The sequence below is a fragment of the Piliocolobus tephrosceles genome, chromosome X, assembly GCF_002776525.5.
Source record: "Piliocolobus tephrosceles isolate RC106 chromosome X, ASM277652v3, whole genome shotgun sequence".
Lineage (NCBI taxonomy): Eukaryota > Metazoa > Chordata > Mammalia > Primates > Cercopithecidae > Piliocolobus > Piliocolobus tephrosceles.
In genome coordinates this window covers 38,603,397-38,628,622 of record NC_045455.1, presented here as the reverse complement: position 1 = coordinate 38,628,622, position 25,226 = coordinate 38,603,397, and the positions used below count along the sequence as shown (strand labels likewise).

The window sequence follows — 25,226 nt, the reverse complement described above, 5'->3', positions numbered from 1 at the left end:
GCAGAAATAAAGATGTTCTTTGAAACCAATGAGAACAAAGACACAACATACCAGAGTCTCTGGGACATATTTAAAGCAGTGTGTAGAGGGAAACTGATAGCACTAAATGCCCACAAGAGAAAGCAGGAAAGATGTAAAATTGACACTCTAACATCACAATTAAAAGAATTAGAGAAGCAAGAGTAAACACATTCAAAAGCTAGCAGAAGGCAAGAAATAACTAAGATAAGAGCAGAACTGAAGGAGATAGAGACACAAAAAACTCTTCAAAAAATCAATGAATCCAGGAGCTGGTTTTTTGAAAAGATCAACAAAATTGACAGACTGCTAGCAACACTAATAAAAAAGAAAAGAGAGAAGAATCAAATAGAAGCAACAAAAAAAGATAAAGGGGATATCACCACGGATCCCACAGAAATACAAGCTACCATCAGAGAATACTATAAACATCTCTACGCAAATAAACCAGAAAATCTAGAAGAAATGGGTAAATTCCTGGACACATACACTCTCCCAAGACTAAACCAGGAAGAAGTTGAATCCCTGAATAGACCATTAACAGACTCCGAAATTGAGGCAATAATAGCCTACCCACCAAAAAACGTCCAGGACCAGGTGGATTCACAGCCGAATTCTACCAGAGGTACAAGGAGAAGTTGGTACCATTCCTTCTGAAACTATTCCAATCAATAGAAAAACAGGGAATCCTCCCTAACTCATTTCATGAGGCCAGCATCATCCTGATACCAAAGCCTGGCACAGACACAACAAAAAAAGAGAATTTTAGACCAATATCCCTGATGAACATTGATGCAAAAATCCTCAATAAAATACTGGCAAACTTAATCCAGCAACACATCAAAAAGCTTATCCACCATGATCAAGTGGGCTTCATGCCTGAGATACAAGGCTGGTTCAACATACACAAATCAATAAACGTAATCCAGCATATCAACAGAACCAAAGACAAAAACCACATGATTATCTCAATAGATGCAGAAAAGGCCTTTGACAAAATTCAGCAGCCCGTCATGCTAAAAACTCTCAATAAATTCGGTATTGATGGGACGTATCTCAAAATAATAAAAGCTATTTATGACAAACCCACAGCCAGTATCATACTGAATGGGCAAAAACTGGGATCATTACCTTTGAAAACTGGCACAAGACAGGGATGCCCACTCTCACCACTCCTATTCAACACAGTGTTGGAAGTTCTGGCCAGGGCAATCAGGCAGGAGAAAGAAAGAAAGGGTTTTCAATTAGGAAAAGAGGAAGTCAAATTGTCCCTGTTTGCAGATGACATGATTGTGTATTTAGAAAATCCCATCGTCTCAGCCCAAAATCTCCTTAAGCTGATAAGCAACTTCAGCAAAGTCTCAGGATACAAAATCAATGTGCAAAAATCATAAGCATTCTCATACACCAGTAACAGACAAACAGAGAGCCAAATCATGAGTGAACTGCCATTCACAATTGCTTTAAGGAGAATAAAATACCTAGGAATCCAACTTTCAAGGGATGTGAAGGACCTCTTCAAGCAGAACTACAAACCACTGCTCAGTGAAATAAAAGAGGACACCAACAAATGGAAGAACATTCCATGCTCATGGATAGGAAGAATCAACATCATGAAAATGGCCATACTGCCCAAGGTAATTTATAGGTTCAACGCCATCCCCATCAAGCTACCAATGACTTTCTTCACAGAACTGGAAAAAACTACTTTAAAGTTCATATGGAACCAAAAAAGAGACTGCATTGCCAAGACAATCCTAAGCCAAAAGAACAAAGCTGGAGGCATCTACCTGACTTCAAACTATACTACAAGGCTACAGTAACCAAAACAACATGGTACTGGTACCAAAACAGAGATATAGACCAATGGAACAGAACAGAGTCCTCAGAAATAATACCACACCTCTACAACCATCTGACCTTTGACAAACCTGACAAAAACAAGAAATGGGGAAAGGATTCCCTATTTAATAAATGGTGCTAGGAAAACTCGCTAGCATATGTAGAAAGCTGAAACTGGATCCCTTCCTTACACCTTATACAAAAATTAATTCAAGATGGATTAAAGACTTAAATGTTAGACCTAAAATGATCAAAACCCTAGAAGGAAACCTAGGTAATACCATTCAGGACATAGGCATGGGCAAAGACTTCATGTCTAAAACACCAAAAGCAATGGCAACAAAAGCCAAAATAGACAAATGGGATCTAACTAAACTAAAGAGCTTCTGCATAGCAAAAGAAACTACCATCAGAGTGAACAGGCAACCTACAGAATGGGAGAAAATTTTTGCAATCTAATCATCTGACAAAGAGCTAATATCCAGAATCTACAAAGAACTCAAATAAATTTACAAGAAAAAAAGAACCCCATCAAAAAGTGGGCAAAGGATATGAACAGACACTTCTCAAAAGAAGACATTTATGCAGCCAACAGACACATGAAAAAATGCTCATCATCACTGGCCATCAGAGAAATGCAAATCAAAACCACAATGAGATACCATTTCATACCAGGTAGAATAGCGATCATTAAAAAGTCAGGAAACAACAGGTGCTGGAGAGGATGTGGAGAAATAGGAACACTTTTACACTGTTGGTGGGAGTGTAAACTAGTTCAACCATTGTGGAAGACAGTGTGGTGATTTCTCAAGCACCTAGAACTAAAAATACCATTTGACCTAGCCATCCCATTACTGGGAATATACCGAAAAGATTAAAAATCATGCTGCTATAACGACATATGCACACGTATGTTTATTGCGGCACTATTCACAATAGCAAAGACTTGGAACCAACCCAAATGTCCATCAATGATAGACTGGATTAAGAAAATGTGGCACATATACACCATGGAATACTATGCAGCAGCCATAAGAAAGGATGAGTTCACATCCTTTGTAGGGACATGGATGAAGCTGGAAACCATAATTTTCAGCAACCTATTGCAAGGACAAAAAACCAAACACCGCATGTTCTCACTCATAGGTGGGAATTGAACAATGAGAACACTTGGACATGGGAAGGGGAACATCACACACCGGAGCCTTTCGTGCGGTGGGGGGAGGGAGAGGGATAGCATTAGGAGATATACCTAACATAAATGACGAGTTAATGGGTGCAGCACACCAACATGGCACATGTATACATACGTAACAAACCTGCACATTGTACACATGTACCCTAGAACTTAAAGTATAATAAAAAATTAACAAAAATAAAAAATAATTTTTTTTCTAATTTTTTCCTATGAAAATTGAATGTTTTATTCTAGAAAAGCTGTTGTGGATTTTTCCCAGTAAAAATCAAAGTTTTGTGATTAGCATGCCAATGTTTTAAGAAAAGTAATTAAGTCAAGGCCAGAGCTGAAAGAGAATCAAGCTCAAAGAAAAGTATAGACTACTAAATAGTCTCCCACCACCACCACAATCACCAGGAAGCATTTATTTAGGGATTAGTATATGCTAGGCACTTTTACCTGTATCCCTTAATCCTCATGAACAGCCTTAGGTAGGTAGGTAAATTTATCACCATTTTGAAGGTAAGAAAACTGATGTTCAGGGTGATTAAAATTCCAAGGTCATATATAGGTGGTAAAACTTAAGAAGCCAGGGTTTGATCCCAAGTCTAAAAACTGCAGAACAGATGCTCTCAACCACCATACTCTATAGTGAGGCTAACCATATAACTTACTACCCAAATAAGACTCTACTGAGAGTAAAAAAGGGCACTATTAAGAAATGTGCCTGGACACCTATAAAATGGGACTCTCCCAGTTAAGCCAGGACATGGGTTTAGCCCATCCACAGCTCATAATTATGAAACTTGGATACTAAGAAGAAAGAATAAAAAGCTAACATTATTGGAGTTTAATGTTCCTTATGAAACAGAGTGCTGATAAGGAATGTAAAGATTAAATCCTTAATATAATCATCCATTAGTTCTTCTGATGACTTCAAGAGCCCTACTTAAGAATTTCACTGAATAAGCACTTCACTTACACAGTTAAATTAATACATTAACCAACCCAATATAATCTAAAAAATTATCATAAACCATTGAACTAAAATCTATAAATGAATACTATTAATACCTAAAAAGATAAATTTAAGAAAAAAATTAACTAGAATATTAATGACACAAAGATTTAAAATTAAAGACAAAGTTCAAAATTTATGAAAAGCAGTAATAACACTGCCTTTTTGGGTTTCAATAGCACATTCCATTATAGGAGACCTGGTGTGATAAAACAGTAACTAAATTACATCAACAGGCCTGAGGCTGTCTGAGCAAGGCTTTAGTACAAGAACTAGAGCCCAGGCTGAGCTCAGTGGTTCACACCTATACTCCCAGCACTTTGGGAGGCTGAGGCAGGCTGATCACCTTAGGTCAAGAGTTTGAGACCAGCCTGGCCAACATGGTGAAACCCCATCTCTACTAAAAATGCAAAAATTAGCCAGGTATGGTGGTGCATGCCTATAATCCCAGCTACTCGGGAGGCTGAGGTAGGAGAATCGCTTGAAACCGGGAGGCAGAGGTTGCAGTGAGCTGAGATCGTACCAGTGCACCCCGGTCTGGGCAACAGAGTGAGACACTGACTCAAAAAAAAAAGAACTAGAGCCCAAAGTTCTGATCAACTATGAAAAACTTAGACAGACTTGGTAAATAAGACAGAAAAGTCAAGTAAAATAATCTAACATAATCTCATTCTTAAATTCTGAAATGTTAACACAGGTAAAGGCCAATTACTAACAAGTATAATTACTAACATACTACTAAATTGTTAGTTTCTAAAAAGTATCAACAGGCCAAAGAAATAAAAGACATGTATGTATGGAAATTGGAAAACTAAAATTTTATTTGACGTTTCTATTCCTTACGGGAGCAAAGCCAATACAATCTTTTCTAGCACAGTGCCCGAGAAGAGCCTTAGAACACTGTGCAAGTGACTCAAATCTGTTTCCAAGGCCCTTGACCCATAAATTCTGATTCATTAGGCCTAGGTGATTCTGATACAGAAGGTCAATGGATAAAACCACAAAGTGCAAACAACTGACCTAGCGCACTAAGTCTCACACTTTGGGAGCATCAGAATCACCTGGAACGGTATTAAAGCACAGTTTACTGGCTGTACTCCTCCAGTTTTTGCTTCAGTAGGGATCTGGAGTGGGGCCTGAGTACTCGTAACAAGTGCCCAAGTGATGCTGGTCCCTTTGAGAACAACTTGAGAACCATGGCCCGAAAGTAATGAAAAGCACAGCACCTGAAAGAGATTCCTCCATCCAATTAAAATAAAAATATTTCTTAGAAAGCATAGGTAAGCAAAGTATAGATGCCTTAAACCTAATCAGTATTTTTTTTTAAATGGCTTCAGTTATAAAATGTAACTTTTACTCTATTTACACTCTAATATGCTTATTGGAGAATATTTAGGAAACAAATTGTAAAGAAGAAAATAAAAAATCATCTATAAACTCATCTGTCAGGAAAAAGCATTGTTAATATTTTGGTATTTATCTTTCTTGTTTTATCCCTATGGGAGTGTGGGTATATCGTATTCATCTAATTTTGTTTTCTTATAAAAATGTGTTTTTAAATAAAATTGCTTAATGGAGTGCTAAGAATAATATAAAATCATAAAAGTGTCATATCAGAATAGTTTTTTAATTACTTAATACAGTATAAGGATTTCCAAAGTCACTGAATGACTCTGAAGTTTGATTTTTTAAAAAATGAATACACAGAATTCTTGTCCAAATGCAAAAATATTTGTTTAAAATAAAATAGGCTGGGCGCAGTGGCTCACACTTATAATCCCAACACTTTGGGAAGCTGAGGTAGGTGAATCATTTGAGGTCAGGAGTTCGAAACCAGCCTAGCCAACATGTTGAAACCTCGCCTCTACTAAAAATACAAAAATTAGCCAAGCATGGTGGCGGGCACCTGTAGTCCCAGCTACTCAGGAGGCTGAGGTAGGAGAATCGCTTGAACCTGGGAAGGGGAAGTTGCAGTGAGCCAAGACTGTGCTGCTGCACTCCAGGCTGGGCAACAGCGCGAGATTCCATCTCAAAATAAATAAATAAACAAACAAACAAAACATACAAGCAGGCATCACTTTGCATAGTGCTGTGTTAACTGAAACACAGGCATATGGGAACTCTGTTCTCCTTTCGCACGATTCTAGGTAACTGTGGTGACTGTGAAAGGGGAGGACATGGTTTCAATGTGCACAAATTTCTGTTAATCTCAGTACCATGGAAAGCAAGGACTGCCATAATTGAGGTTCACACTGAAGATTCCACTTATCAAGAAAAGATACTCACTACATATTGTTTTAACAAACATGAAGGAGGGTGATCTGTGTAAGAAAGAGTTCTACCAAAAAATAAGGACAAGATAAAATTTATGTGCACCAATAATCTGAATAAAGTGTTTCTACAGATGTTCTACATATTTAGGACTGCAGATGAAACCTATTTGTCACAAAATATACACTAAGTGCCTAGAACCTCAATCTATCTTTGGAAATTCAGATACAACAACATAATTTCTTTAAATATTTAACTAGTTGAAGATGTTTTCTTAACTTTAAAGGGTTAGTGTTTACAATTATGTTTCACAGGTTTATGTCAAATTTAAATATAAATGGCAAAAGAATATTCCACAACCAAGTTACGTCAAGTTACCAATGCACAATTCAATGTTCCTTTATTTCCTATATGCACAAATACACTATACCTAGAGAAGAATAGCTTTTTTAGGAGGGAAGAGAAAAAGAGTAACAAGATAAACAGCATTTGGCAAATAATTAAATTTGAATAATTAAGTGTAAGGATGTGCTATACTGTAGTTTAAACGTAAGAGATAGCTGCATTTTGTAGGTCCATTCGTGTCACTCAACCTAATATTTCTAAAGAAAGAAAAAACAGGTAGTAAATAGATATAATGATAACTAATCTTAAAAAATTATATCAACATAAAAAAGTATTAATTACCACATGTCAGAAACTTAATTCTATCCTGTTTTGTAGGAAACATTTAACATGCAATTTTCCCACATACTTATATAATGTAAATACTGACAGTATCTATATTAATCTCATTAAAATACCCTTTTTTTTTTTTTTTTTTTTTTTTTGAGACGCAGTCTTGCTCTGTCGCCCAGGCTGGAGTGCAGTGGCCGGATCTCAGCTCACTGCAAGCTCCGCCTCCGGGGTTTACGCCATTCTCCTGCTTCAGCCTCCCAAGTAGCTGGGACTACAAGCGCCCGCCACCTCACCTGGCTAGTTTTTTGTTGTTTTTTTTTTTAGTAGAGACGGGGTTTCACCGTGTTAGCCAGGATGGTCTCGATCTCCTGACCTCGTGATCCGCCCGTCTCGGCCTCCCAAAGTGCTGGGATTACAGGCTTGAGCCACCACGCCTGGCCTAAAATATCCTTTAAAGAACATTATGCACGCAAAGTCAAACAATAGTAAATTTTCACCTTTTCAATCAACTTCACTTATCAGATGCTATGAAGAACACTCTTCATGTGCCAAGTATGTTTTACAATTTAAGTTTAATAAAACTAGAATTCACCATGTGTATCATATATTTTACTACTTATTCCATATATTAACAAAAAGAATAGCTAGAAAAAAATGCATAATGATGGTTAAATGGGTAAAAGGTTTATTTCACGCATCAAATATCATGCCGTATCTAATAAGCATTTAAAACATGCAGTATCAGTAAACATTTCTAACCAAAATTTTGCCTAGTGGAGGAATAAAATCATAGACCTCCATTACAATTTGTCTTAATCCTACAAAAAAAAAAATGTACTGAGCAAGGAAATCTTTAGTAATACATATATTTATCTCTGCGTATTCAAATACCAATTATAACCACAGTTAAAAATTTTTTTGTTTGTTTTCTTTTGAGACGGAGTCTCACTCTGTCACCAGGCTGGAGTGCAGTGGCACAATCACGGCTCACGGCAACCTCCACCTCCCGGGTTCAAGTGATTCTCCTGCCTCAGCCTCCTGAGTAGCTGGGACTACAGGTGCACACCACCATGCCCAGCTAATTTTTTTGTACTTTTAGTAGAGATGCGGTTTCACCATGTTGGCCAGGATGGTCTCCATCTCTTGATCTCGTGATCCGCCCACCTCAGCCTCCCAAAGCACTGGGATTACAGGCGTGAGCCACCATGCCTGGCCAGTTAAATGTATTTTTAAGCTAAGAAATTATCATAAACAATGAGGAAAAGATAAACATCTTTGTAAATAAAACCTGCAGACCTGCCATCTTACCCTTCCTGTATATAACTAGAACGAGCTTTTTCCAAAAAAAGACACACGAAAGCATAGTTATGCACTGATCTGGAGCAAAGCATAGTAGGACTATGCCCAAATGATAAGGAGCATAAAAGAATAAGAAAACAGGGGAGGCCGAGATGGGCGAATCATGAAGTCAGGAGATCGAGACCATCTTGGGTAACACGGTGAAACCCCATCTCTACTAAAAAATACAAAAAAACTAGCCAAGCGAGGTGGCGGGCGCCTGTAGTCCCAGCTACTCAGGAGGCTGAGGCGGGAGAATGGCGTAAACCCGGAAGGCAGAGCTTGCAGTGAGCTGAGATCCGGCCACTGCACTCCAGCCTGGGCGACAGAGCGAGACTCCGTCTCAAAAAAAAAAAAAGAAAACAGAAGTGAAAAGACTAAACTGAATTTTGTTCCACGGTCAATTAGATAAGTCCAAAGTCTGGGTGAAGGACAAGTTGTGAGAATATCTATTTTTAAAAAGTAGACATTTCTAATAGTTACTGATACTTGGCAGATGGCACAATTCTTAATATGGTGACTTACACCATAAATACCCTGCTGAATTAAACATATATTACTAGCTCAATTACAAATACCTTCAACATATGCTATTAGAACAATTATGAATACCCTGAATATTTTCACATTATATTCATGAGTTATCAGAATATTACTAATTTTAATTTGGATGATTTCTTACCCAAAATTAGTTTATTGTGTGAACTTTTCAGTGGTTTCAGGATAGGGTAGGAAAGTGGATTTGCATGTACTTTTTCTCTGTAGCTACATCTTACCTCTTCCTTCCTCTAATCTGTGCCTTCTGATTACACGTTGCCGTTTTTCTTCTTGTCGTAACTGAAGGTGTTCTTCAATGTTAACCCCGGGCACTGGGACAGCTAGAGGATTGGCCAAAAAAAAAAAAAAAAAAAAAAAAAAAAAACAACATACATGTTATATAATAACTATAACAGAACTACTTAAAGTTCAAGAAAGAAAAGCTAGCAAAAACATTGTCTAAAACACACAGTATTTTTACTTTAAGAATTCTTAGCCAAAAAGGGAAAAAGAATCTCATTCTGGATAGGCATGGTGGCCCACCACTTTGGGAGGCAGAGGCGGGCAGATCACCTGAGGTCAGGAGTTCAAGATCAGCCTGGCCAATATGGTGAAACCCTGTCTCTACTAAAAATACAAAAATGAGGCGTGGTGGTGGGCACCTGTACTCCCAGCTACTCGGGAGGCTGAGGCAGGACAATCACTTGAACCTAGAAGGCAGAGGTTGCAGTGAGCTGAGATTGAGCCACCGTACTCCAGAACTGGCAATAGAGCGAGACTCTGTCTCAAAAAAAAAAAAGAATCTCATCCCTTAAACAATGTCATATTGTCAGTTACCATAAGAGCAGTATTGCATACATTAATTATATCTTAATTTTTTAACATATACCTAAAAGAAATTGTTTAAACTGTCAGACTTAATGAGTTGAAGACAACTCAGTGTAGCATAGTATAATCAATCAAAATTACCTAAAAGAAGATCTAAAGGTATCATTTCTTTCACTGCATCAAGAATTCCTCTTTGTCTTGCCTCTTGACCATCTAACTCTCTTGCACAGGCCTTGCAACATCCACACACAGCACAACCAGATTCTCCGGAACCACAACCACAGATCCTGGTGGGGGGGGAAAAGACAACTGAGATCTTCCTAATTTTTCCTTAAAACTCTTTTCTATAATTCATTTTCCACATTTTTGAAATTGTTAAATGAGTAAGCAATGAAATCATCTCTTTAGATCACGATTGCTCATTTTAAAGAAAGGGTATAAATAGCAGAATAATTAAAAACAAGACTCTGATTAAGCTCCCAATAGGCATAATTGGTATATTTCTACAGAAAATACACACAGATTCAACTATCATCAAAGTCACTATTTTAAAAACAGTTTTTTAAAAGTTTTTTTGCGGTTAGTGAAGCACCAGAAGCTTTAGGATTAAGTGACCAAGATGGGTTGGTTGGCTAAAAACAATCAAACAATGTTGCTGTCCAGCAGATAAGTGAAGGCAGGTGTTGGTAGCCTTCAGCAAGAGAGCCTAAGCTTGCCAGCTTCATGTAATATTTTCCATTCCCTATTTAATAAATGGTGTTGGGAAAACTGGCTAGCCATATGGAGAAAACTGAAACTGGACCCCTTCCTTACACCTTATATAAAAATTAACTCAAGATGGATTAAAGATTTAAACATAAGACCTAAAACTAGAAAAACCCTGGAAGAAAACCTAGGTAATATCATTCAGGACACAGGCATGGGCAAAGACTTTATGACTAAAACACCAAAAGCAATGGCAAATGGGATCTAATTAAACTAAAGAGCTTCTGCACAGCAAAAGAAACTATCATCAGAGTGAACGGGCAACCTATAGAACAGGAGAAAATTTTTGCAATCTATCCATCTGACAAATGGCTAATATGCAGAATCTACAAAGAACTTAAACAAATTTACAGAAAAGCAAACAACCCCATCGTAAAGTGGGCAAAGGATATAAACAGACACTTCTCAAAAGATGATGCTGATTTATGCGGCAGAACTTAAACAAATTTACAAGAAAACAAACCACCCCATCAAAAAGTGGGCAAAGGATATGAACAGACACTACTCAAAAGATATTTATGCAGCCAACAAACATGAAAAAAAGCTCATCATCAGTGTCATTAGAGAAATGCAAATCAAAACCACAATGATACCATCTCACATCAGCTGGAATGGCAATCATTAAAAAGTCAGGAAACAACAGGTGCTGGAGAGGATGTAGAGAAATAGGAAAGCTTTTACACTGTTGGTGGGAGTGTAAATTAGTTCAACCATTGTGGAGGACAGTGTGGCAATTTCTCAAGGATCTAGAACTAGAAATCCCATTTCACCCAGCAGTCCCATTACTAGGTATATACCCAGAGGATTATTAATCATTCCACTATAAAGACACATGCACATGTATGTTTATTGCAGCACTACACAATAGCAAAGACTTGGAACCAACCCAAATGCCCATCAATGATAGGCTGGATAAAGAAAATATGGCACATATACACCATGGAATACTATGCAGCCATAAAAAAAGGAGGAGTTCATGTCCTTTGCAGGGACATGAATGAAGCTGGAAACCATCATTCTCAGCAAACTAACTGAGGAACAGGAAACCAAACACTGCACGCTCTCACTCATAAGTGGGAGTTGAACAATGAGAACACATGGACACAGGGAGGGGAACATCACACACCAGGACCTGTCGGGGGGTGGGGGCTAGGGGAGGGAGAGCATTAGGAGAAATACCTAATGTAGATGACAGGTTGATGGGTGCAGCAAACCACCATGGCATGTGCATACCTATGTAACCAACCTGCATGTTCTGCACATGTATTCCAGAACATAAAATAACAACAACAAAAAAAAGGAAATAAAAATATCCACACATTGGAAAGGAAAAATAAAATACATATATATATACACACACACACATATATATACACACACACACACACGTCTCTTCCCCCTCTCTTCTTTACATGCCATCACCTCCCATTCTCTCCTTTCACAGAGTCCAATTACCTGTTCTTTTTCTCCTTCGTCCCTTTCATATCAATTGTGAACCATATGGGGTATTCGTTGACAAAGACACTCCCAGAGACTGACTTGGGGTCAGGGAAGCTAACTTCTTAGCCACATATTTTGTAGAAGGCATAGCTTTAATGTAGTTCATCGAATCAGTCCTTAAAACTTTTGACAGCCTTGTTGAACCCCAGGTTATACAGATTTCAGAAGGTACAAAAGGAAGAACATACCTTGCAGCAGTTTAAAAGACATAGCTAGACACCCTATGAAATGTGTCACTTTTAAAAGCAAGCATTACAAACTATTTGGAAGATCACTTACTACACAGTAAAAACTATGACACATAATATGCCAGATTGACACTAATTTTAAGATAGTATTTATGACACCAATTCTTCTCAAAACTTTCCAAAAAAAATTGAAGAGGAGAGAACACTAATTCATTCTTTGAGGCCAGGATTACCCCGATACCAATGTCAGGCAAAAGATGAAGAAAAAGAAGAAGGAAGAAAGAAAAGAAGGAGAAGGAGTAGAAGAAGAAGGAGCAGGAAGAGGAGGAGAAGGAGAAGTTCCAGGAAAAGAAGGAGGAGAAGGAGAAGAAAGAAGAAGGAGAAGGAGAAAGAGAAGAAAGGGAGGAGGGAGAGCGGGAGAGAAGGGGGCGGAGGAGGTGGCAGAAAAAAAACCCTACACACCAATATCCCGTATGAATAATGATGTAAAAATCCTCAACAAAATACTAACAAAATAAATTCAGCAGGATATTAAAATAATTATACACCATAACAAGGTGGGATTTACTCCCGGAATGCAACAAATGAAAATCAATCCACGTAATATAACACATTAACAGAATGAAAGAAAAGAAACACACGATCATCTCAATTGATGTAGAAAAAGCATTTGACAAAATTCAATGCCCTTTCATAATAAAAACACTTGACAAACGAGGAATAGAAGGAAATGATCTCAACATAAAAACCACACATGAAAAACACACAGTGAACATCATAATGGTGAGAGACTGAAAGTTTTTCCTTTCTAATATCAGGAAGAAGACAAGGATGCCCACTTTGGCCACTCCTAAACAGCACTAGAAGTTCTAGCCAGAACAACTTGACAGGAAAAGAAATAAAGGTCATCCAGAGTAGAAAGGAAGAAGTAAAATTATCTATGTTCACAGATAATACAATCTCATAAGTAGAAAACCCTAAAGATTCCACTCAAGAAAACCAATAGAGAAAATGAATTCAGCAAAGTAGGAAGATACAAAGTCAACACACAAAAATCAGTTGTATTTCTAGGCACTAACAATGAACAATATGAAAGGGAAATTACAGAAACAATTCCATAGCATCAAAAAGAATACACTTAGTAATTAACCAAGGAGGTGAAATGAGAACTATAAAACATTGCTGAAAGAAATTAAAGATGACATAAATAGAAACACATCTTATGTTCATGGATTAGAAGACTAATGTTTTTAAGATGTTCATACTACCCAAAGCAATCTACAGATTCGTTGTAATCCCTATCAAAATCCCAATGATGTCTTTTACAGAACAGAAAAACCTATCCTAAAATTCATAGAAAATCTGTAGGGACTTCAAAGAGCCAAACAAGCTTGAAAAAGAAGAACAAAGTACTCATAGTTCCTGACTTCAAAACTTACTACAAATCTACAGTAATCAAAACAATAAGGTGTGGCACAAAGACAGTCATACAGTCCAATGGGATAGAATAGGCAGCTGAGAAACCTTCCTTCACATATACGGTCAGATGATTTTTAACAAAGGGGCCAAGATGATTCAATAGAGAAAGGATAATCGTTTCAATAAACATCGCTGGGAAAACTGGATATCCACATGTAAAAGAATGAATTTGGATACTTCTTTAAAAGCATATACAAAAATTAACTCAAAATGAATCAAAGACCTAAATGTAAGACCTAAAACTATTTAAAAAAAAAAAAAAACCCTTAGAAGAAAAGATACAGTAAACTCTTCACAACACTAGATTGGGAAATAATTTCCTGGATATTACACCAAAGGAACAGGCAACAACAACAAAAAAAACAATAGACAACTGGACTTCATGAAAATTTTAAAAATTTTGTGCTTGAAAAGACAAAGTCAACAGAGTAAAAACATAACCCACAGACAGGGCTTTTCACTTTCAAATCATATATCTGATAAGGAATTTATAGTTTGAATAAAAAGAAATTGACAACCCAATTCAAAAATGAGAAAGGACTTGAATAGAATTTCTCCAAAGATCTCCAAATGGCCAACAGGCATATGAAAGATGCTGAGCATCACTAATCACTGGAGAAATTCAAATCAAAACTATAATGAGATACTACCTCATACCCATTAGGATGCCACTACCAAAATAACAGATCACAAGTGTTAAGAAGGACGTGGAGAAACTAGAACATCTGTACACTATTGGTGGGAATGTAAACTGGTTGGCTGCTGTGGAAAATAGTATGGCAGTTCCTCAGAAGATTAAAAATAAAATTACCATATGGTCCAACAATTCCACTTCTGGGTATATGCCCAAAGGAACTGAAAACAGGGTCTCAAAGAGCTCCTTGTACACTCATCTTCACAGCAGCATTATTCACAATAGCTACAATGTGGAAGCAACCCAACTTGCTCAGCAGTGCGTGAATTAATAAGCAAAATGCGGTATACACGTACTATAGAACATCATTCAGCCTCAAAAAGCAAGGATGTTCTGATATATGTGACAACCTGGATGAACCCTGAGGATATTATGCTAAGTGAAATAAGCCAGTTACAAAAAGACAAATACTCTATGATTCTCTTTATACGAGAGGTACCTAGAGTAGTCAATCATAGAGAAAGAAAGCAAATAGAATAGTGGATGCCAGAGGCAGGGGAGAGGGAAGAATGAGGAGTCATTGTTTAACAGGTACAGAGTCTCAGTTTTACAAGATGAAGAGTTATGGAGATGGACAGTGGTAAGAGTGGCACATTATGAATGGATTTAATACCACAGAACTGTCTACTTAAAAATGGTTAAGCTGGTCAATTTTATATTTATTTTATCATAAGATATGTAGTCACAATTTTATAAAAATTGAAGTCAGCTTAATAGTCCTTAGTATTCTGATATATTCAGTTTGCTTCATTAATAAAGCAATTATTATACTTGGTTAGTATTGTCCATGTAAGTCTATGAATAATTGTTATAAACTATATAAGTCTCTGGGGGAAAAAATTATTAATTTCAAAAGAGACCAGAGAATTTATAGATTTTGTTCATGATATATACTGGCTGCTGAAATTCAGAGAGTAGGGATATTAAATTTTATTTTTATTATATATTTTTTGAGATAGGGGTATTGCTATGCTGCCAAGGCTGGTTTCAAAGTCCTGGCCTCAAGTGATCTTCTGGCCTCAAGTGAACTTCTGGCCTCAGCCTCCCAAAGTGCTGGGATTACAGATATGGGCCACTACACCCAGATAACATTGAATTTTAATGGAAATAGTGTTGGAGAGATCCAGGAGAATAAATTTCAATTCCAACACTGTTAAAAAATAATCATAGAATCTATCTGCATCCGAATTAAATTTAAAAATAAAGAAGTTACGTGCTTAAAAACAGAAAACAGAGCCAAACATAAAGCACGACAGAATAAGTATTATCCTTTGATAAAGATGACTGTTTATTGCTTACACTAATAATATAAAGAAAATTTGTTTTTAAAAAATCACATCTCAGCAGCCTTAAAGAAAAGGCCTGTTATATATGACCTATCTAACTACGATAGGCCAAACATAAACTTAGAAATAAACGCCTATTAGATCCAGACAGTATTTGGGAAGAAGCAACTATTACAGAGTTGCCAAAGAGGAAGATCAAGATGCAGGGATGGCTGTCTTCCTTCTGGGCTTCTCTTCGCAAAATTTTCTCTACTCCCCCAAATCAGCCAATTATCAGAAAGCTGATCTTACAAAGAATATCCCATTATGTTACAGTGACTATAACTAGCAATGTAGAAAACAGATTCAAAATTCTTCCTAACATCCTAGCAGAAAACCTGCATTCTTCTTCTGCCAAACTTACATATTAACTTTAAATTTAAATTTACAATAATATAGAATCCTGAAAAATGTGGTCCATTGAGAACAAGGATTAATATAACAGGTATGATGTAACTTTAGAAGCATACGAAATTTCTAAAATTATAAATGGTAAATTTAATTTAAAACAAAATTATATATCTAATCAAGTACTCTATATGATATTGATAATTTTATTTAGAAAAGATTCATGTTCAACAAAAAGAAATATAATAGATATTTGGCAGTAAATAGGCTTAGAAAAATGATACAAATAAAGGCACAGCCCCAAATCTTGAAGAACTTACGACCTGTTTTTAAATAATGGTTTAAATGAATCAAATGAAAGAAAGGCAACCTTAAAAATGACACTAAAATATAAATTATTATAACAGAAAACAACTATAAGAATTATACTTTCTTGGCCTTTTGGCTAAGATCAAATGAAGATGCCATGGTGTCTTTAAGAAAAAAATATTAACAGTAGAGTATAATCTGGAATGATTTTGCAAAGAAATGTGTTCTGCACATGTTCTTCAGTAGGAATCACTCTCTCTTACCCTCCAGGGACTCTGTCTGGCCGTCCACTACTGACACAGCTGGCTCCATAACCTGTACAGTCTCCACAGACAGTGCAAACCATGCACTGCTCCAGCTTCCATTTGTGCATGCCTGGAGGGCACATCATAGACTTCTCATCTTTTTCATCTAGTTCTTCTTCCAGGTCTTCATCCATTGCTGTTGCCATATTTTCAACTCCAAACCCTATTCGACAGATCAATTTATAATTGTTATACAGATTACTTTCATGTATAAAAGATGGATGACTATATTTCCCAGTTTAAAAAATGACAACATGCTAATCCAAGAAATTATACAAAGAAATGCTTAAATTTGAGTAACGAAAATAAATTTTAATTTACAGACCACTAATAAACACTCTCCCCATTTCATTTCTGCAAAAGAAGGCAAGGAAGGCTATTATCAAATGTCTCTTGACTGTTACCATCTGTCAATCATACTTTTAAATCTTTTCCTGTTTTCCATCCTCACTACCAACACTTTCATTCAACAGACCAAAGAAAGCCTCCCAACCATGCTCCACGCCGATAGTCCCCCACTCTAGATCATCCTCCTACTGCCACCAATCATCCTCCCAAAGCACACATTTGATCCCACAACTTCATAATTTACAAACCCCCAATGACTTTCCAAGGTCTTCAGCAGAGCAAAACTCAGCAAGATGCAGTAGGGACAAGATGGCTCCTAATTTTCTCCAATCTCATTTCTTTTCCCTCTGCTCTCCAAATACTCTGTGTCCTTCCATATGCTTGGGGCCTTTGTTCATTCTTGTTCCCTCTGCCTCTTCCTTCCTCATTTACAAGATGTCTCTGCCTATCTCATCTAGCAGAGAAACTTCAGCCTTCAAAAATTCAGCTCAGAAGTCATTCCCTATGAAAGCACTTGCTACCTTTTCCAGGCAGTCAGTCACTACCTCCTTAGTGCCTCTTTATACCTCACTTACCACTTTTTAAAATGGTGTTACAATTCATTCATCTTTTTTTTTTTTTCTAAATTGAACACCTACTATGCTCCAGGGATTCTTTCATGGCAAGAAATCAACAAACCTTTTATAAAGGGCCAGTAAATAATTCAGGCTCTGTGGCCCATACAAATCCTTGTCACATTTTTTACAATCCTTACAATGTGAAATCAATTTTTAGCTTGGAGGGCTATGTAAAAAATGACATCAGGTTATATACTCTGCAGACCTCTGCTCTAGAAACTGAAGACTGTTAATAATGAGCTGTTATAAAGCTTATAATATAGTGAGAAAGACATTAATCAAATAACCAAATAAAAATGTAAACTACAACTGATAGGGTTTTTACGGAACACTGTACTATAAGACCATAGGATGGGAGAACAAATCTGTGGGAGTCTAGTAATTATATTTTATATTTGACTTTCCTAAGGGATCTAAGTTATGAGGTTATGTCTTGTTCATACTATCTCTTATTCTTAGTCAACCCTATTCTCCTACACCTATAACATCCACTTAACATATAGCTATCACTCAATACAGGTTTATCTAATCAAGAAATAAACTCATAGCATATGTAGCCTTTTGGAGTTTTGCCACTTCTGATCTATGGGCAAGCAGAAAAATTAGACAACCAAGCATCAGATAGCTATATCTAGGATTAAAATAAGGTGATCCTGAAGGAAGCCTCAGTGACTATTTTTAATAATCATAGCTAAAATGTACTCAGCACTATTGTAACTAGTTCTATAAGCATTACTCATTTAATCATTCCAACAGTACTGGAACTATTATCCTCAAATTAATCTTTACAGTCAATGGAATTTCAATCACAATGTCAAGCAGATAGAGTTGGTTCTGATTTACATGGAAAATAAAATCTCCCACCTGGCTACATTCATCAAAAATTTATAAAGAAAAAGATTGGAAATTTTGACATCAAAGTTTTGAAATTATGTATAACAAATGAAACTTTAAACCACAGGTTAGTCAAAGACACGTAAAACAAAATACGCAAAAAAAGCTCCTACAAATCAATTTTTAAAAGTAAGTAAAATAAAGTTTGAAGAGATGTTCAAACTCAGTATTAATAACCAAGGGGATGAAAATTAAAAGAAAAATGAGAGACCCAGCAATTATACTCCTAGGTATACACCCAAAAGACATGAATAAAGACTTTCACCAAAAGACATTTACTAGAATGTTCACAGCAATATTATTCATACTAACCAAAACTGGAAACCATCCAAATACCCAAATACTAGAAAGAATTTTAAAACCATAGTATCTATGTATAATTTAATAGAACAAAAATGAACAATCTATAACTACTTGTAACAATATGTATGAACTTCATGAACATAAAACAATGAAAAGAAACTGGACACAAAAGAATTCATACTGCATGATTTCATTTATATGAGGTATAAAAAGAAAACTAATTTATGGTAATTAACTGGGGAGCAGACAGGAACATAAAGTGGGGCTTTCTGGGGTGCTGGTAATATGTGGTTTCTTAATCTGGGTGCTGATTACATGAATACAATCAATTTGAGAAAATTCATCAAGATACTATGTATACTTTCCTGCATGCATATTATACTTCAATACAACAAAAAATTACAGTAAGATACCATTTCAGAGCCACCAAATTGACAAAAATCAGTCTGTCAATATCAACTATTTGACGTGATGTGGAAAATCCAACTCTAATGGTCAGAGTATAAACTGGTACAATCTCTTTCAAGAAAAATCCAATAAAACTGAAATCCACAACAGAGCAATTACACCACAGAAAGTCTCAAACGTTTGCCAGGAAACATGTATAAAGCAGGTTTTAAACTAATTTATAACAATGAAAAATTGGAAATAAGCCCATCCATCAACAGGAGAATGGATACACTATGGCATGTTCATTGTGTGGTATATTACACATTAGTTAACATAAATCATTTAAATTTATATGAACCAACATGGACATATTTCTAACAGAATGATGAGGAAAAAAACAATTTGTAGAAAAATATAAATAACAGATTAACACTTATAAAAACACATAAAACAGTAGTGTATTTTTATGTGTAAAAGAGATATGATTATGCAATATTATTGTACACATAAAATATAAAAGAACATGTAAAAATATATAAGAACATGACTGAACATATACTTATCAAAGTCATGATCGCAGTTAGCTCCAGAGAGAAATGGAATATGATAATAAGCCTTGGAAGGGGAATATGGGGCACTTGAATCTTACCTGTGATTTTTTTTTAACTGAAAAAAAATGACAAGACATGGTAGATACACAATTTTTTAATATTTCAATATTTTCTGTACTTTCCTGCTTTAAAGAAACTTTTAAAATATTCCTTTATGTTCTTTATAAATTGACACATAACTGTTGTACCTATTTATGGCATACATGTGAGTTTTCATACACGCATCCAATGCCTAATGATCAAATCAGGGTAAGTGGGATCAAGTCAGGGTAACTGGGATAGTCTAAGTCCTCTCTTCTAGCTATTTTGAAATATACAATATGTTGTTGTTAACGACATTCACCCTACTCTGCTCCTGAACATTAGAACTTATTCCTTCTCTCTAACTGTATTTTTGTACCTATTAACCAACCCCTCTTCTTCTCCCCCTCTCACTATCCTTATAAAGCCTCTGGTAATCACTATTCTATTTACTACCTCCATGAAATCAATTTTTTAGTTCCCACAGATATTTGTCTCTCTGTCCCTGGTTTATTTTATCTCAGTTTACGTCATGTCCTTCAGTTCCATCCATGTTGCTGCAAATAACAAGATTTCATTCTTTTTTAGGGCTGAATAATATTCTATTGCGTATGTATCACATTTTCTTTACCCATTCATCTGCTGGTGGATACTTAAGTTGATTCCATATCTTGGCTGTTGCAGATACTGCTGTGATAAACATGAGAATGCTGGCATCTCTCTGACATACAGATTTCCGTTCTTTTGGATACATATACCCAGAAGTGGGGTTGCTGGATCATGTGGCAGTACTATTTTCAGTTTTTTGAGTCACCTTCATATGAATGAAAAATCCATGTTTTCCCTAGTTGCTGTACTAATTTACATTTCCACTAGCCATGTATGAGCATTCCCCTTTCTCCACATCCTCCCCAGCATCCATTATGACTCTGCAATCAGTATGCATTGTATGTGTCTTACTTTACTCATCTGCTTTCTAATTCATTACTTACCAACAGGGTAGGTATCATTTCTATTTAAAAAAATCTTTTAACAATTTTACTTTGATTATTACAAAATATCACTGAAGAATCTAGAACACGTGTAAATTTACGCTCAATTTTCACAAAAGAGTTTCACAATGAGGAAACAATGTTTTTCAGTTCAGACTTCTTATAAAACATAATCTGAACATACATTAAAAAAAAAAAAAAACTGATTCTCCCCTTTGTCCTAGCAGTTATTGTCCAAAACAAGTTCACTAATTTAGCAAGAAATCAAAGTATTTCCATTGTGAAGTAATCCATTTCTTTCTTTTGTTCCTTCCTCATTTGCCAATATATTCTAATAACTTGCTCATTTTTAAAGTGATATATTTTAAATACACACACAGACACACAAATAAGGCAAAGACAAAGAAGGGTGGGTTCCTGAGATCCACATGAGTCTGACATCAAAGACTCAGAACAGAAAAACCAGGTTCTGTTCATTTATATAGCATTAATCCTCAAAATTATTGGTACTTTAACCAAAGTTCAACGCTTAGTTCTAATAATATATATGTATTGTTTTATTCTCTTGCCCATACAAAATTTAAAACAGAAAATCAGAAATTGCAGTGAAAGGTATAAACATAATGATAGCAGCTAGATGTAAAAATTGAAGGCAAGAAGTAGACATGCTATTTAAAACCACAACAACAAAACAAGACCACAAAATACAGGGCAATCAAAGGATAAAGACCTTTGTTCTCTTCAATGGCATGAGGGTTGGGGCAAAGGATACTGTGAAGAAGATGTGTCTACAATTTAGTCTTTTCTTGGTAAAGTGTCAGATATTCATAAGGATCACTCTTAGTTGTCAAGAACAGGTTAAATTACAGGTAGCATGTGTTGTTAAATGGGATGATAATATTTGCCAGATAGACTACTGCCAAAAATGGTTAAAATTTCAAACATGTGGTATAAAAGCAGCTAATAACAAAAAGTTTGGAAAAGACTTTTCTGGGGTAATGTAGTCATCAAAGATGCTAAGTCAAAGAAGCACTATTTTATGTAGAATTTAGAAGATGATTTGAGCAAGCCAGCTCATTTGCTCAAAAATCTAAAATCTAAAGTATATTTGCTTTTCCAGTGATATTTTATCATAATTATCATCAAATAAATAAGAAATTCAGTGGTTTTCCTAATTCACAAGTATAAAGTCAAAGAGCCACTCAAATCCAATTAAAAAAATGTAAAAAAGATCTGAATAGACATTTTTCAACAGCAGACATATGAATGGCAAACAGGTATATGAAAAGGTGCTCAACATCACGGATCATCAGAGAAATGCAAATCAAAACTACACTGAGATATCATCTCCCCCCAGTTAAAATGGCTTTTATCCAAAAGACAGGCAATAACAAATGTTGGAGAGGATGTGGAGAAAAGGGAACACTGGTACACTGTTGGTGAGAATGTAAATTTAGTACAGCCACTCCGGAGAACAGTATGAAGCTTCCCCAAAAACCCAAAACTAGAATATGATCCAACAATCCCATTGCTACGGATATACCCAAAAGAAAGGAAACTAGTACATCAAAGAGATATCTGCACTCTCATGTTTATTGCAGCACTATTCACAATAGCCAAGATTTGGAAGCAACCTAAGTGTCCATCAACAGATGAATGGATACAGAAAATGTGGTACATAAACACAATGGAGTACTGTTTAACCATAAAAAAGATTGAGATCCTATCATTTCCAACAAGATGTAACTGGAGGATATTATGATAAGTGAAAGAAGGCAGGCATCAAAAGACAAACTTCACATGTTCTCACTCATTTGTGGGAGCTAAAAATTAAAATAATTGAACTCATGAAGATAGAGAGTACAATGCTGGTTACTAGAGGCTGGGAAAGGTAGTTGGGGAAAGTGGGTGAGAAATGGGATGGTTAGTTGGCACAAAAACATAATTAGATTCAAGAGATCTACTATTTGATAGCACAGCAGGGTGATTACAGTCGGCGATAATTTGTTGTACACTTCAGAACAACTGAGGGAGTACAATTGGAATGCTCATAACACAAAGAAAGGACAAATGCTGGAGATGATGGAGACACCATTTACCCTACCGTGATTATTACACATTATATGTCTGTATCAAAATAACTCATGTACCCCATACATATACCTACTATCTAACCATCAAAATATTTTTAAAAATTTAAATAGGAACAAAAAGAAAAAGAAGAGCCACTCATTTTGAAAAGAACAAGACTTTTCACTATGTTGTTCTGAAAAACTAATGAAAAGACAAGAAAAATTGTAATATCTAAGAATTAAAGACCTACCTTTCCCACCTTGGTTCATGGCACCAGTGTCTCGTCCACACTGTCCTTTATTATTTACACCAAATGTCCACACTTCTCCGTTCTTCATTAAAACACAAGTGTGAGCTTTGCCCATAGCTACCTGAGTTACAAAATGGCCCTTCAAATCAGTTACCAAACCTAAAGGAAAGAAACAAATTTAGTAAAAACAATAAAAAGGCCCTTCTGAGCCTAGTAAAAGAACTACCTCAATGCAGAACTGTTTATTTCCGGGGCAAAATAACTCAACAAAATGAGAAATAAGTAGCCAAAAGACTGGCAAGAGTATCACTGAATTAACTCTGTAACATTGTAACGTAGCTTCAATGAATCCTAAAACGTTATCATCCAGACTTGGGACATAACTTCACCGTAGCTTTCTCTCAAGCTTACTTCTCCTGAATGCTTCCTCCAAATGGTAACCCCTCTCCACAGTACTCAGAAGGGTCAGAAAATCTCAAGCTTTTCTGGTCTAAGCGCAAAGGAGTCCATAAATAATTTATTTTACCTGCTTTGACCTGCCTCAGCAAAACAAAGTAAAATACTCGCCATAGTATACTGACATGAAATTGTTTTTGTAGAAACTAGTGAGACTTTCCAAAACAGTATTTTTCAATCCTTTTCAACCTACAATGCTTTCTTCCATAATCCAATACACAACTATTTTCTAAACTTCACTTATCCATATATTACTTTCATTATACTTGTCATATCCAAGTGCCACTCATATTATCTGTTTAATATGTTTTGTATCAACTCTAAATTGATTGTAGCATCTTCAACCTTATCAAGTAGTAATAACATTAATAAACAAAGATTATTGACTATTTTTCCAATATACATTAAAATAAAAACACGTTTTCAAGTATTTGTTTTAAATGACAAATAATATCAATCTCAAAGTAAGCTTTGGGAAAACTGTTCTACATTATTAGCTCAGATATCACTACCTTGAGGTGTCCTTCACTTTCACCTTACACTAGTTTAGGTCTTTTGGTTAATTATACCTCAAAAATTTCCACTTTTAATATCTAGCACATTTGAAAAAGGTTAAGTGTATGTGTATGATATATAAAACACTAGTTATTTATTATTAACAGTACTAGCTGACATGTTTTGAGACCTTACATGATGTACTAAGCATTTCTTAAGCTCTACCTCCTATAATCTTTACAACAACCATATGAAGCAGGTGCTATCATTATTTTTTGCAGGTAGGAAAAAAACAAAAAGAGAACTCTTAAACATTAAGTAACCCGACACCCAGTTAAAGGTTAAGAAAACTGTTACCCAATTAAAAGTGTTGGTGCCAGGGGCTGGGTGCGGTGGCTCACGCCTGTAATCCCAGCACTTTGGGAGGCTGAGAGGCAGGTGGATCACTTGAGGTCAGGAGTTTGAGACCAGCCTGGCCAACACAGTGAACTCTCGTCTCTACTAAACATACAAAAAATTAGCTGGGCGTCGTGGTGCATTCCTATAGTCTCAGCTACTTGGGAGGCTGAGGTGGGACAATCGCTGGAACCCAGGAGGCAGAGGTTGCAGTGAGCTGAGATTGCGCCACTGCACTCCAGCCTGGGGGATAGAGTGAGACTCCACCCCTGCCCCCCACCAAAAAAAAAAAAAGTGTTGGTGCTAGGATCTGAGTCTATGTCCATAACCATTCAATGCCACTTCACCAACATTTAAGTCCTATAATACTCAACTGTCCTTCAGATCCTTAAAAAGGCAGTAACCAGGTCTGACAGGTCCATCAATCACTAATGTATCATCCATGCTCAATAAATATATGTTGAAGAAATATACAAGTTTCCATCAGCTCTACCCAGTGGATATTAGTAAGCAATAATTATTTTGAATATTATTTTTAAAGTGTACAAGAGCCCACTCCCAAATTCTGATTTACTCTGATAGCTGCATCCAATTGAGAATCTAAATATTATAGCATTAAGCCAGTTCACTTATCATCTGGGTACCTCTTGACTTAATAATTAATGGTTATAAATGTTCTACAGGTGTAATTTCCCCAGCATGGGACAATCACATAAACTTCTAATCATAAACTTCATTAATTCTAGTTTCCTTTTTTACA

At 36.0% G+C, this 25,226-nt stretch overlaps 1 protein-coding gene across 15 annotated transcripts in view; it reads right to left on the bottom strand.

Moving 5' to 3' along the window:
- Nucleotides 1-25,226, bottom strand: part of MYCBP2 (MYC binding protein 2) — a 282,822-nt gene that overhangs the window by 189,877 nt on the left and 67,719 nt on the right. For 14 of the 15 annotated variants that reach the window (XM_026446684.2, XM_026446688.2, XM_026446703.2 and 11 more), the window contains exons 14-17: nucleotides 23,120-23,278; nucleotides 16,579-16,783; nucleotides 9,849-9,994; nucleotides 9,120-9,220 (exon numbers count right to left, since the gene is read on the bottom strand). In XM_026446684.2, the coding sequence (XP_026302469.1) occupies nucleotides 9,120-9,220; nucleotides 9,849-9,994; nucleotides 16,579-16,783; nucleotides 23,120-23,278 (611 nt within the window). Of the gene's footprint in view, nucleotides 1-9,118; nucleotides 9,221-9,848; nucleotides 9,995-16,578; nucleotides 16,784-23,119; nucleotides 23,279-25,226 lie in introns of all 15 variants that reach the window. The other variant, XM_023186011.3, reaches the window with a different exon arrangement.